The 13,262-nt window shown below is 42.5% G+C and overlaps 1 protein-coding gene across 1 annotated transcript; it reads right to left on the bottom strand.

The window, feature by feature from the left end:
- Nucleotides 1-2,150: 2,150 nt before the first annotated feature.
- On the bottom strand, nucleotides 2,151-13,262 carry LOC134451115 (cytochrome P450 2J2-like). The gene is made up of 9 exons (XM_063201299.1): nucleotides 13,000-13,262; nucleotides 12,311-12,473; nucleotides 11,541-11,690; nucleotides 6,948-7,105; nucleotides 6,652-6,828; nucleotides 6,024-6,162; nucleotides 4,692-4,879; nucleotides 3,706-3,847; nucleotides 2,151-3,011 (listed from the first exon to the last, which is right to left on the bottom strand). Exons 1-9 carry the CDS (start codon nucleotides 13,180-13,182, stop codon nucleotides 2,836-2,838), a joined length of 1,476 nt encoding a protein of 491 aa, XP_063057369.1. The 5' UTR covers nucleotides 13,183-13,262; the 3' UTR covers nucleotides 2,151-2,835.

Here is a 13,262-nt window from a genome sequence, read left to right on the forward strand (position 1 = left end):
GGCAAAAGGTTACCTTATCCTGCCCTACCCTTACAGTCAATTCAGGGTTGGGCAGTGACACTGGAAAGTATGACCACTGTCGTAAAATACTTTCTGTTGAGTCATGGTGAGCTGGGACATCATGGAAGTTGAATTTTGTTGAGAGAATGTGTTGCCTGTGCCAGTGGATTTCAAAGTGGGGGCTGGGAACCAGGTAGGGGTGCTACGAGGTCCGTGGCAAGTTGAAACAAAAAGTAGGTTATAGCAAACCAAATTATGTAACTGAAAAATAGATGTCCACCAAAATAATCAAAAATAAATAAAGCAATAGTCCCATTACTTACGCACGGCATTATATTAATTTATGCATTATTGTGTCTCTGAACATAACTTATTGTTATTTTATATATCCCAGTGGGGCACTGACACACAGACATGCATAGACTATGGTTGTGAAAGGGGGTGCACAGACAAAATAGTATGGCATGACCCATGGGGGCCCATGGGTATCTATTTGGGGAGCTTTGCTATGGTTAAGTTTGGGAACCTCTGGCCTATGCATTGAATATATATGCATTGTATGCATCCTTCACCTGGTCAACAATCCAATCATACAATATCTGTTTGTGTGTGTGTGTGCGCGCGCGCGTGTGTGCGTGTGTGTGTGTGTGCAGTACATGTGTGCATTACTATTTTGATAGTTTTCACTTATGCACATTGAATTGACAGTATAGATGCCAGTTAGTTATGTTTGCAATTATATTTTTATCATTTATAATGGTAAGCACATATTAACCATTCGTTTCAGATGGTCAGAAAATACATTTTTGTCGAAGTACAGTACAACTAAAGAGGGAACACACCATAAGCTTGTTTTCTCTCGTGCACCTAATGTGGCAAGGATCACATTTCTATCAGTATTTCTCAGTAAAATGCTGCACTTTTGTGAGTGGCCTCTGTTGGAGACAAAGCAGGAAGGGCCTTGTTCAGTTCTGTTGACAAACTGTGCATGTGTGAGTCCGTGCATGCGTGAGAAAGAGAGATAGAGAGGGTGTGTGTGTTTGCGTGGGTGCGTGTGTGTGTGTGTGTGTGTGTGTGTGTGTGTGCGTGTGTGTGTGTGCGTGTGAGAGAGAGAGAGAGAGTGTGTGTGTGTGTGTGTGTGTGTGTGTGTGTGTGTGTGTGTGTGCATGTGAAGGGTGGGAAGGAGGGGGCGGGGGCTCTTATGCAAGCCGAGTTCCTCTTTTCCTGGAAAGTCCGGGGGTGAATAGGAGTGCACGCACATTCTTCACTGTACTCATTTCAACTCACATAAACAGCTGGCTGCAATCTGCCACAGGAGTATAAAGCAGAGGTAGACATAGGCTACTCTGCCTGATGTGATTACAACATTAGTACATGATCTTAAATAGTTTATGCACCATTCCACTGAATCTAATGAAGTAGTTACACCGAAATAGTATTTACTTTCAAATTATACTCCTGCAATCTAGTATGCCTATTATATTATATTTAATCAATAGTAAATCAGTAATTAATGTAATATAATGAATGACACATCTTTAATACTTTTCTACACATTTCTGTAACTATTTACTTCACAACACCACATATTTAAAAGTAGACTCTTTTATTTAACGTGAATTACAATATGTAATATAAACAGTGCATGCAAAAGAAAATCAAAAATTAGATGCATTTAGACGTGAGAGCAATTCTAGCATCTTCTCCAGTGTCCACCTCCATTGTTTATCTTGAAAACACCTTTGTTCGTGTGTGTTTTTGTACTCTTTGTAGTTCGGCATTGCTGGCATGGCCAAGTCCTTGCATGACACTCCTTTCCGGTGTGGCCCATGGAGCCTAGGCACTGATCTCTAAGTAAACATTCAAAATGACGCTAGAGCCTTTCTTTGCATGTAAATGCTTGATCCAGTATTCTGCAGAGAATAGGTGTATAGACCCAATGGGTGTAATCTACAGCTGTTTCTGATTCCCTTTGTTGTTTTTCTGATATTGGCTTCCATAGAGGGACGTGAAGGTACATGCAAATACATGTCACACTGGGCTGGCCTTAGGTTACAACTTACTCACCTTAGATTGTGAAACCAACCGAAAAATAACTAAGCATAGGCATACCACTACTTCTAATTCAAGATTCAAGGAGTTTATTGTCATTGTCAATGAAGGCTACGAAATTGTAGAATAAATTGCTTATATCATGTAAATTCCCTGCACCTGTTTTAGACGTCCAAAAAAGTGACCTACAGTATACTGACGTCCAAATGTTCAACTACAATTTGATGTAATAATGGGGTCATAATTAGATGTCCAACTAGTGGACCTAGTTTGCACGTCGGTCTGAGGTCCCGAATTGGTGGGAAGCCCTTGTTGGGAAAGTTGCCGTCAGCCTATAAAAACCTAAGTATCTCAGCCTCTGATGCAAATAAAAACATGAAATAAGTTGCATTTAAACCCAAAGACCCCCATCGTGCATTAGAATATGTAAAATACCCACATTTTTATTAAAAAAGCTAAAATCTCATGAGCCTGAATGCAGTGTGTATGTTGCTCCAGGCACCCAACAACAAATACGAGTCATCAGGCATCAATGGGTTAAGCTCTCTATATACAGTATTTCAAGATGAAGATCTCCAGCGTCTTCATTCGTGTCCACTTGAAAATGTCTTTGTGTGTGTGTGTGTGTGTGTGTGTGTGTGTGTGTGTGTGTGTGTGTGTGTGTGTGTGTGTGTGTGTGTGTGTGTGCGCACGTGTGTGCGTGCGAGTGCACAAGCATTTGTGGGCTTTTTGTAGGGGGAGCCAGCAATAAATGTACACCCCACACACAGGACAGGAGTGGCATCAGCGAGGCGTGACACAGATCTTGTGGGGCGGAGGTGAGTAGGTGAAGGCCACCGTTCCCTCCAGGCTGAGTTCCACCCCTGGCTCTGGGGAGAGGGTGAACCTCTGCAGGAGCGAGGCGAACATCAGGAAGAGCTCCATACGAGCCAGCTGCTCTCCCAGGCACACTCGCTTCCCTGCACACACCACGTAAACACAGATCATCAACATCTGATATTCAGACACAGAGAATTTGAAGTACACCGTAAAAAAATGCAGTGTTAATTCAAAACTTAGGTCAGTTGCACCGGGCCCAGAGAGGGGCCCGAACATTGGGGTTCCCATTCCGTTCTATATATTAAGATGTATTGTACTGTATGTACAGTATTGGTAGCCTGGCTCTCACGCAGACCCTTCGTGCTTTGTTCATCTTCCTTAAACTTTGTGAGCTCGCACGAGGGTCTGGAAATCTCAGACGAGCCCGAACGGAATCAGATATTTCACAGCCTGTCCAATCAGAATCGTGGGGCGGGATCACTGGGCGGGGTATATACAAGTCAGTGGTTGAAGTAGTACGTGATTCAAAAAAAGCCATGTGAATTCTCCAATTAGGTTCGAGCTGTTTTTAACACACCTACGCCTTTCCAGAGCTAAGCTATGGACAAAGTTCCAGATGGTTGGTAACAACCATCGCGTGAGAACCAGGTTAATGTATTGGGGCCTTTTAAGATGATTTTGTGCCAGGCCTGGCTAAAGATGTCAGCTACCCTGTTTACACCCATGTAGGTACTCAGTGGTGCTTCCATTCCAACTTCCATTCCTGTGTTTGTAAGACACTTATGAAAATAATTTTGCATTTCTGTAAAAGAAACAAAATATGTATTTGGTCACCTGCAGAAAATGGCAGAAAGGCGTCTCTCTTGCGGAAACGTCCCTCGGCATCCAGGAAGTGTTGGGGGTTAAAGATGTCAGGAGTCTCCCATTCATTTTTATCATGTAGCACAGAAGAGAGGTTTGCTGTGATTCCTGTGCCCTGAGAAAGACACATTTGAAAAAGAAATTCCTGAATCTAGAAACTCAGTGCTGAAACTTAGTGGAACACCATGGTTCGACTGCAATAACTTTCTAAGGCAAATGATTGGAAGGGTCTGTTACGTTGAGTATGAGTATTCGACCAGGGCTTTTCCTTAAACAGGGGAGTGCTATGAAACTAAGGTCACACTCAGGACCAGATTAAGATGGCCTGGGGCCCCTAGGCTACGGGTTGCTGTACCCCCCAAAAGACAATTTACATACAATGTCATAACTATGAGCTAGGAATTAAGGATGGCATGTCTGCCAATTTTACTCTACACAACAGATTAAATTTTCAATATTGCATCTTGTCACAGTTCTGCAAATTTTCCACTATTGGCCAATCAGGGGCCCTAGGCTGTAGCCATATCTAGCCTGTGCATTAATCTGGCCCCGGTCACACTGGGCAGGGCAGGGCAGGGCAGGGCAGGGCAGTCATGTGTAAGCGGTTAGGGCAAAGGTGTCAAACTGAAATTGACAGAGGGCCAAAATCATCATCTGGAACAAAGTCACGGGCTAAACCCAATATTTATTTTTTAAAAACAGACTAAAATTCAGCACACACACTAAGTACTCCACTACTATTTGAATTTCACAACCATATTCCCATTATATTCTCATTATTGGCACCATCCTGCTGCACTGCTCCCTTGGGGCACCGTTTTGGGCTGGCCCCTTGCATGGGTGAAGCATAAATGCAATTTTGTTGTTTGCACTGTGTTGTGTGCTGTGGAGTGCTGTGTCACAAATGGCAATAGGAGTTTCCAAGGTGGGCTTTCAATTTCACTTCACTGGTCATGTACCTTGGGTATGAAGTATCCAGCCAGTGTGGTATCTTTGGAGGCCATTTTGGGAAATCCGAGTGGAAGCACGTTGCCCAATCTTTGTGTTTCATAAATGACAGCTTCAGTGTATGGACAGTCGGGTCTGTCTGTCATATTGGGCAATCGTGATTGGCCAATTACAGTGTCAATCTCAGCATGGACTTTTTCTGGAAAAAAATAAAGAAAAACAGGCTTTGTTTTTGTTACCACATCAATAACTTGAAAAATACTTACAAAATAATACATATATAAGGTGTAATCAGAGTTTTCCTCATAACATTTGTTTATCAAAGGTTATTCCGAATCAGAAACATGGTCAATCATGTCAATCATGATTGAAAAGTCTATGTTGTCTTATTAGGCAGGTAGCAGGCTTCACTCAGGGTTTCTTGATTACTTTTTAGGGTGCTGGCCCAAATGAAATGCTTCAAATCAAACAGAAAGGGACGCACCTTGCATCAAACTGTTTTATTTTTGTGCCCAAAACAAAACAGTTTGATGCAAGGTGTGCACCTTTCTGTTTGATTTGAAGTATTTAATTTCTATGTTGTGCAATTTCATATGAAACACAACCCTTTCCACAGGGCCTACTAGACCTGGTACTGATGGTTTGGATGGAACACTTTAGAACAGGGCTGGGCTGGGATGACAAATCAGCCAAGACTGGTCCACCAGGCACTGAGAGAGACAATGAAGCCTGTAACAACCTTTTTAGTCATGTGATGTCTTCAATATTTATTTTCACCCCTCCATCCAAATTAATATTTAAATCTGACCCGGAGAGGTTTGCTGTAGCGGCATGAGGACTGATACCATTTCATAGGGGAATGCCAGGCCAAAATCTTCAACAGTCCACCAGGCAAGTGCCCTGTATGCCCTATGGCCAGTCCAGCCCTGCTTTAGAATAAGGGTCACTAAAAAGCTTTATAAACACGTTTTAGGCACATAATGGACTAATAGTCAACAAAACATACTGTGTAAACAGAGCTGACACAGTGCAGCAGCAGCTGTCCTGGAAGTTTGTCCACCAAAGAGTAAAAGACATGAAAACACTGGATATAGAGGCGTCAGGCAAGGACACGCACATACAACTGAACTCAGTCATCCATCCTCCAGGTCTCTATGCGACCAACAGGTTGGTTCTTACTCATTTACAAACATGTATACATTTTATGTTCATAATTAGTGTAGTTCATTAATAAATGTTAGTAAAATAAAGCTTTTTAAGGGACCGTTATTCTATAATGTTACTGGAAGCGTCAGTGTGATGCAATGGTCATGACTAAGAGAACATGTGGTCTGTCCGTTTACCCTGTATCTCGGGGTACATCATCATATAGTACAAGCCCCAGCGAAGGGTGGTGGCCACCGTCTCTATGCCTGCTTCTACCATGTCCAGGGTACACACCACCAGGGTCTCCAGGTTAAAGCCTGCCTCTCCATCAGTGCTCTGCAAGGCATTAAGAGACAGAGGTTGAAGGGTCTCTAAGGTGAAGATGCCTTTACAACGATAACATATGGGTGCAATTTGTAAGGGAGACGGAGGGATTTTCTGGTGTGGATATCTCCACTTCTTCTACATGATTTTAACCTCAGTTTAGTGTAACTCTATTGACATTGACTAAAATCTTACAAATGCCCCCCCCTTCTGCTTTTTTTTCATAACATTTTGTGGATGGGATTGTATAATAATGTCCCTAAATGGGTCTATATCAAAACGCACATTATTTAACTCAACGTACATTATGTAATACACCAGGAGTGGGGAACATTTTTCCTTCGAGAAGCCACTTAAAAGTACTCCAAGGGTCGTACTATGACCACAAACCCCTGCACTTTAGGCCTATATTGAAGGCAGCCACCTTTAAAACGTATGCAATGTATTGCAAATAAAATTTCTAAGGTTCCCCACCTCTGTAATACACCAATGACATCTCACCTTCTCGACCTCACCAAGGTAGACATCCACAAAATCACGCGGATCTGACGGATCTCTGTCCTCAACGTGCTTCATGATCTCCTGACGCAGGAAATCTGTTACCTCCTGATAGCAGGAAAACATGGTCTGATGAGGCCCTGGCAGATGTTGGAAGAGCCCAGGAAAGGCATTGTACAGCTGGGAAACAAAGACAGAGCCGCATGGGTTGATACTGAGGGTTAAACAAAGGGTGAATTTCCCTTCCAAAATTGTCTGTGTGGATGTGCACTTCAGCAAGTGTTGGTCTGCATTCTGACCTGTGCCTGTGCATTCCCTGCCAGGATAACCGCCTCAGCATCCTTGCGTAGGAAGTTCAGGAACCGCTCTTCGTTGTACTCGTACCGACGGCCAAAAATGACGGAACAGATCACATTTCCTGTTGCACTGTTCAGTGTGAACGTAGGATCAAATGGAGCTTCAGAGCATAAATAAATGAATGAGTTAGTTAGTAAGTAAGTATGTAACATTTCCAACAATAAAAGAACATTAATATGGTGGCCTATAAGCTAATTCGAAAGGGTGAATTTCTTGAAGTCTTTACATAGTGATTGTGATATACATGGGTTTTCAATTTTTGTTTTCCCCTGGTTGTGCGACCCTGGCTAAGCACAACTCAACGTCTGATTGTTGGAAACCGCTGTCGGTCAAAAAATTAGCTGACATGGTTGGCTGCCAGTGTCTTGCCCCTCCTCACAACACCGTGTTTAAAAAAACATGTATACAGGCCTATATAGACAACATGATCTCCAAAAATTCCGTGCTCCTAGACACGGATGTTAAAGCGATGGTTCGGAGTAGAATCACCCTAATGCCATTTGAACCGTGACACCCATCCACCTTTACACCCGAAGTGTTTTCTGCCGCAGGCTTACATCAACAGAGTTGCCGTGTTATTCGATGTTTATTCCGGTTAGCTTGACTCAAGCGCATATGGATACTGGGCACCGTCTCCAAACTTTCCCCACAAAAATAACATGTCATGACACCAAACTTCTGCAGTAGCACAAATATGGTCTGTACTCACGAAACGAAGCATTTGGAAGTTTGGAAATAGTCCAGGAGTTTATTATTATCAACACAAGCCGAATAGCTTCTCTGCTGCTAAAGCTGCGCCAACGTTACTTCCGTCATCTAAGACAAGCATGTAAGAGTCCTCAACGAAGCTCATAATATGCACAATGAAAAGTGAATTCAGCATCAGTATTGATAACGAAAATCCTTGTCTAATTGATAGTAGGTAAGATTTGAAATATCTTTTAAGTATTGCCTTGAAAATATAAGCCTTAATCACAATTCAGTGAAAACTTTTTTAACACTCTCGTCTGGAAGTTTGTTGAAGACTTTTACGGGCTTGTCTCATATGACGGAAGTAACGTTGGCACAGCTTTAGCAGCAGAGAAGCTATTCAGCTTGTGTTGATAATACTAAACTCCTGGACTATTTCCAAACTTCCAAATGCTTCGTTTCGTGAGTACAGACCATATTTGTGCTACTGCAGAAGTTTGGTGTAATGACATGTTATTTTTGTGGGGAAAGTTTGGAGACGGTGCCCAGTATCCATATGCGCTTGAGTCAAGCTAACCGGAATAAACATCGAATAACAAGGCAACTCTGTTGATGTAAGTCTGCGGCAGAAAACACTTCGGGTGTAAAGGTGGATGGGTGTCACGGTTCAAATGGCATTAGGGTGATTCTACTCCGAACCATCGCTTTAAGGACATGAAATCCGTGTCCAGGAGCACGGATTTTGCCAAAATTCCGTGCTCCTGGACACAGAATTATTTTCCGTGATGGACACACAGAAGAGCTCTCTCTACTCCCACAGTTCTATGTTTCCACAGTCTTGTGTTTTCTCAGGATTTTTCCAATTTCAAATATTTTTTCTCAAAAAAACATTTCTTACTGACAGGTTAGGGTTAGGGATTGTTTTGGTCTGGGCACAGCTAGTATTCTTTCATTAATGAATTTGATAGCCTATCAACCAACTGGAAAAGGTATTTCTCAAAAATATGTCTTTAATGACAGGTTAAGGTTAGGGAATGTTTTGGTCAGGGCACAACTTAAATTGCTATAGCATTATTTTGTTTAGGATTAGCATTGGGTATGTATTTTCTAATGATAGAGTTAACACAGTGCTGTGGGAATATAGAAAGCACTTCCGTGTCTCCATCACGGAAAACAATTCCGTGTCCAGGAGCACGGAATTTTGCCAAAATCTGTGCTCCTGGACACAGATTTTGTGTCCTTAACATCCGTGTCCAGGAGCACTGAATTTTTGGAGATCAGGCTGATATAGAGTTGAGTGTGCTAATGTACACATATGATGGAAGGTCATTGTAAAGTATTGGATCTGTAGCCTGATAAACCAGCCGATGAATGATACATCCGAAGATTGTTGATGAGAACAACCTGTTGTTTTTCAAACTGTGCCTGTGCCTATAGGACGGCGCTCTGACCAATCAGCATTCTTTCTCATTGATGTGTTTTCCCAACGTTGCGAGCTTCGTCGTCACTCCCTCAAAACCCAGCCCGCTTTGATTCAAAACAAATTCAAAACAAATCTCTGCGTTGTGATTGGTCTGCCAGACTCAGGGCAATGTGTTCAAAATGTTCGACCGATCCGATGCTAGACCACTCGCAGCCGAAAACATTTGGCATCCAGCAGGTGGTGCTGGTTTATTAGGCTATTGGATCTGCCTATGAGAAGACCTTTTCTCCTAATGTGGTGCAAATTTGCATCAAGCGAATTTGTTTCCCTTCACATTGCACAAATTACATGTCAAGAATAAGACATTGAATGACCAATGTGACCACTGTATGAAGTGTCTACAGGCTTCCATTAGTAATCACCAACAGCTGTCATCCTTTTACCCAAATGATATGTGGCATTGTTTTTAAGTGACATGACTTTCAGCAGTTTTGCACTTACTCTACATGCACTGTACTAGTTTGATATTTCTGCCAACGTTAGATGTCAATTCAATAATGAAAGCACAGCACATTGCATTAATAGGCCACTTGTTTGAATGGTTACATGTTCCTAGGAATAAATATGCCTAATTTTCTTTTGGCATAATAATATGCTACTTTGCCATGGGTTCCTTTCACAAAGTAAGTTTTGCAGTGCTGATTATTGACACTTAGAGAGTGGGGCCCACTAGAAGAGTATTAGAGTAAAAGAGAGTCCGATTAATAGCCAGGCCGCGCCCTCCTAGTGACGCAACACCTTTGGCGTTGCAACTAGTTAGGTCATGAGCAATGCAAGTACTTTCTGAGTTCCCGAAAATACGGGAAATACTTTCACTGTGTAGCAGTGGCGGCTGGTAGTCTGTCAAACAGGGGAGGCTGTTCAATTACAATATGTCCAGAACACAAAAATAAAGGTGGAGGGGGGGGGGGGATTTTGACACACATCTTACATTGGTCCTGAGCCACATATGGCCTCACACACTAAAGGACTCTTGTTGAAACAATGTGTTAATCATTAATCATTATCCCCCTTGTAGCCTATTCATAGGGAAATGTTTTTATTATTATTATTATTATCATTAGGCCTACCTCCGCCACAATGATGTGATTTAGTTTGCCTTCGTTGTCTTTGTTCATTACTGGGTGCACGGCTTAACTTACCACTAGAGGTCGCAAAATCTTTAATTATTTACCAGACATTGCCAACACAGTAGGAAACAAGGACTCGCCACTCACGGGACTTGGCAGTTAACCAGTTGATAAGACACCACGAAAGCTCAAAAGAAACGGTTGTTCTTCCCTACCTTTTTCACCAAGTCAATATTAGGCAGTGCTCTGCTCTGCTCCTTGATATTCATTTTCTCCTCATAAGGACGACTGGAATTCGCCAGAATTTAATCCACAATGCTTGGCATTTTGCATAGCTCTTTCTTGCAAGCTAGCCCTAACGAAAAGTAGGCAACTTCAACTTTTGAATTGGGAGATTAAAAAGGATAAGGACATGCCACTAAGACTTTATTCGCAACACTAGTGTCACTAGGTTTACAAGAATATGTACACAAAACTGGAGTACACCGCAATGAATAGCTTCCCCACTGGTTACCACGACGAAACTTCTCAGTCAAATTAATAACATATCCGCATTTCGAAATGAAATCAACTGTAGCCTACTGACACGGGGTTCACCCAATCACAAGTCGGAGCTCCAGTCTCCGGTCCCTCCCCCCTCCCCTCTCTTCTCCATTCACTCCCAGTGAGGCTCAGTCTCAAAATCAAAAAAATTTCACGGCAATAGCCAATGACCGTTTAGCATTTTGCCATTGAAAAATCGTACAATCCCACATGCCATTGAAGTCCATTGAGACTCGACACGCTTGCGTTGTCATGAGCGGAAAAAAACTCGTGCGAGCCTCGGGATCTTATAACAGATTGGTTTCATCTCTAAGTTGAGCACATGCATTTTCTATGGAGCTGGGTCTGAAATAGCAATGTTATTATTAAGTTGTGTAAAGCATTAGTTTACATACTATTCTCCGTGATTTTGGACAGGAGGCGGCGCCTCCCTTGTACTCAAAGAGGAATCGCCTCTGCTGTGTAGGGATTGGAAGCAAACAACCATAAGCAAACAAGGGAGGCGGGTCAACCATGCCGTTTGGGAAATGTTACTTGTTATGCTCTTGGTCAGACCAAGTCTCATAGAGATTTGAACGTCAATGATAATCAGGCTATCAGATTAACACTGCAGAATTTACTTATTTTGCCCAGTGGTCAACACTTAAGGAAATAGGGCTTATAGTGTTAAATTAGTCTCTAATTGTTGAATTAACACAGAAACGTTTACTTTCCTGAGCAACACTGTGCATTACTGAGCTGTCTCCTACCTCGCTCCTCCTTGATGGTGTCGCAGAGGTACTGGCACTCTTGCTGAATGTGCAGCTCCAGTGTCCTCTTGCCCTCCCCAAAGTGCCTCAGATGGGCATAGGCAAACTTCTTCTGCACCCTCCACATGTACCCGTTGCTTAAGGCGATCCCTAAGATGACGAGATGAAGGAGGATTAATAACAAGTCATGGATGGAATATCGTTCAAGTGGATCAGCTCAGGGGCAACTCTCCTCCCCTTTGCTACAACCACTGACAGCTTTGGCCAGGCCCGGGACAAAGTCATCTTATGGGTCCCCACTGTCGATATACATACAGTTGAACAGGGAACCAATTTGGGGCCCCCCTTTTCTCTGGACTGGGGACTGCTGGCCCGTTTGCCCCACCCCTGTCAATTTCCCTGGCTACAGCATGGCAATGGAATGCATGCATGCCATATTAGTAAGTTATATTCTGTAGTGTAAATTCGTATCTTATATGGTAGCTATGTGTATGTTCAAGATGTACTGTATTTCCCTCGAGATAGATAAAAAAAGAATCTTGAATAAAAATTAGTAGCTTATATGTTCACCCTTTTTGACACAGCGTTATACATTTCCAGTTACCAGAATGGCAATGACCAAGTCGTAATGCATTAATTAAAGGCCCTGTGTTATGTCATGGTATTGTAGTACTATGCAAGTAACTTTCCAATGACTATTGCAGCGTTCCACCTGTGAAATGGTGTGCATTATGGGGCAACGTTAACAATGCGTCAGGTCCTTGACTTACCGATTCCTTTGAAGACCTTGTGGAAAAGAGGGACAACAGGCCGGTCTGCAAAGCTGTCCAGCTGTGTGACCAGGGCCTCTTTCACCATCTTGTATCCAGATATAAAGACTGTCTTTTCACTGCCCCACCTCAGGCTGAACACCTCTCCATATTCCTCTGCAAGCTTAACCACATCAACAACAGACATTACATTACATTGCATTACATTTGGCAGATGCTTTTTAATCAAAGCGACTTAGCAACGAGGACATAATCATAGCCAACATCACTAGCAGATACAGAGTGCACAGGCAATATACAGAACAACAAGTGAATATGCAAAGAAGGGTTTTTTTTTTTTTTAGTAAAGTAGAGTACACACACAGACAGTGGACAATGACACTGAATCCCTAGATAAGCCATAAAGATATGCCATCTTGAATACATGTTTTATTGTATATGTCATTAATAGACTATGAGAACATGCCAGCCACTGCAAGCACATTCATCAGCCGACCATAATGCACGTTATATTGAACATTCATAATGCAATGCAATAACAAACTAATACATATGTGTGATGATGACACATATGCATATCTTTAGAATTCAAGTCATAATCAAGTCTAATGCCAAGGACAGATTTTCAGAGTGTGCAATACAAATTTGCGAAGCAGTATTGTGCTTGAAGTTTCCGTTTGCTTTCTTACCTTGTCCATCGTTTGGAAATCCTGCCCTGTGAAGACATTGCCAACAATTGGGAGAGGCCAGGGTCCGGGCGGATAGTTTGGAGGGTCCTTGTTTCTGATGACATCCACCACAATGAGGAGAACGCACAGAAAAATCAGCCACCCCTTTAAATCAAGCAGATCCAGCAACAAGTGCACAATCATGGCTGCTTGTGCTCACACAGAGAGGGTCTTGCTATACAAATTCTTCTGAACCCAAAGAGACAGTGTTGATATTGGGCTGT

The sequence above is a fragment of the Engraulis encrasicolus genome, chromosome 6 (assembly GCF_034702125.1).
Source record: "Engraulis encrasicolus isolate BLACKSEA-1 chromosome 6, IST_EnEncr_1.0, whole genome shotgun sequence".
In the NCBI taxonomy this organism is placed as follows: Eukaryota; Metazoa; Chordata; class Actinopteri; order Clupeiformes; family Engraulidae; genus Engraulis; species Engraulis encrasicolus.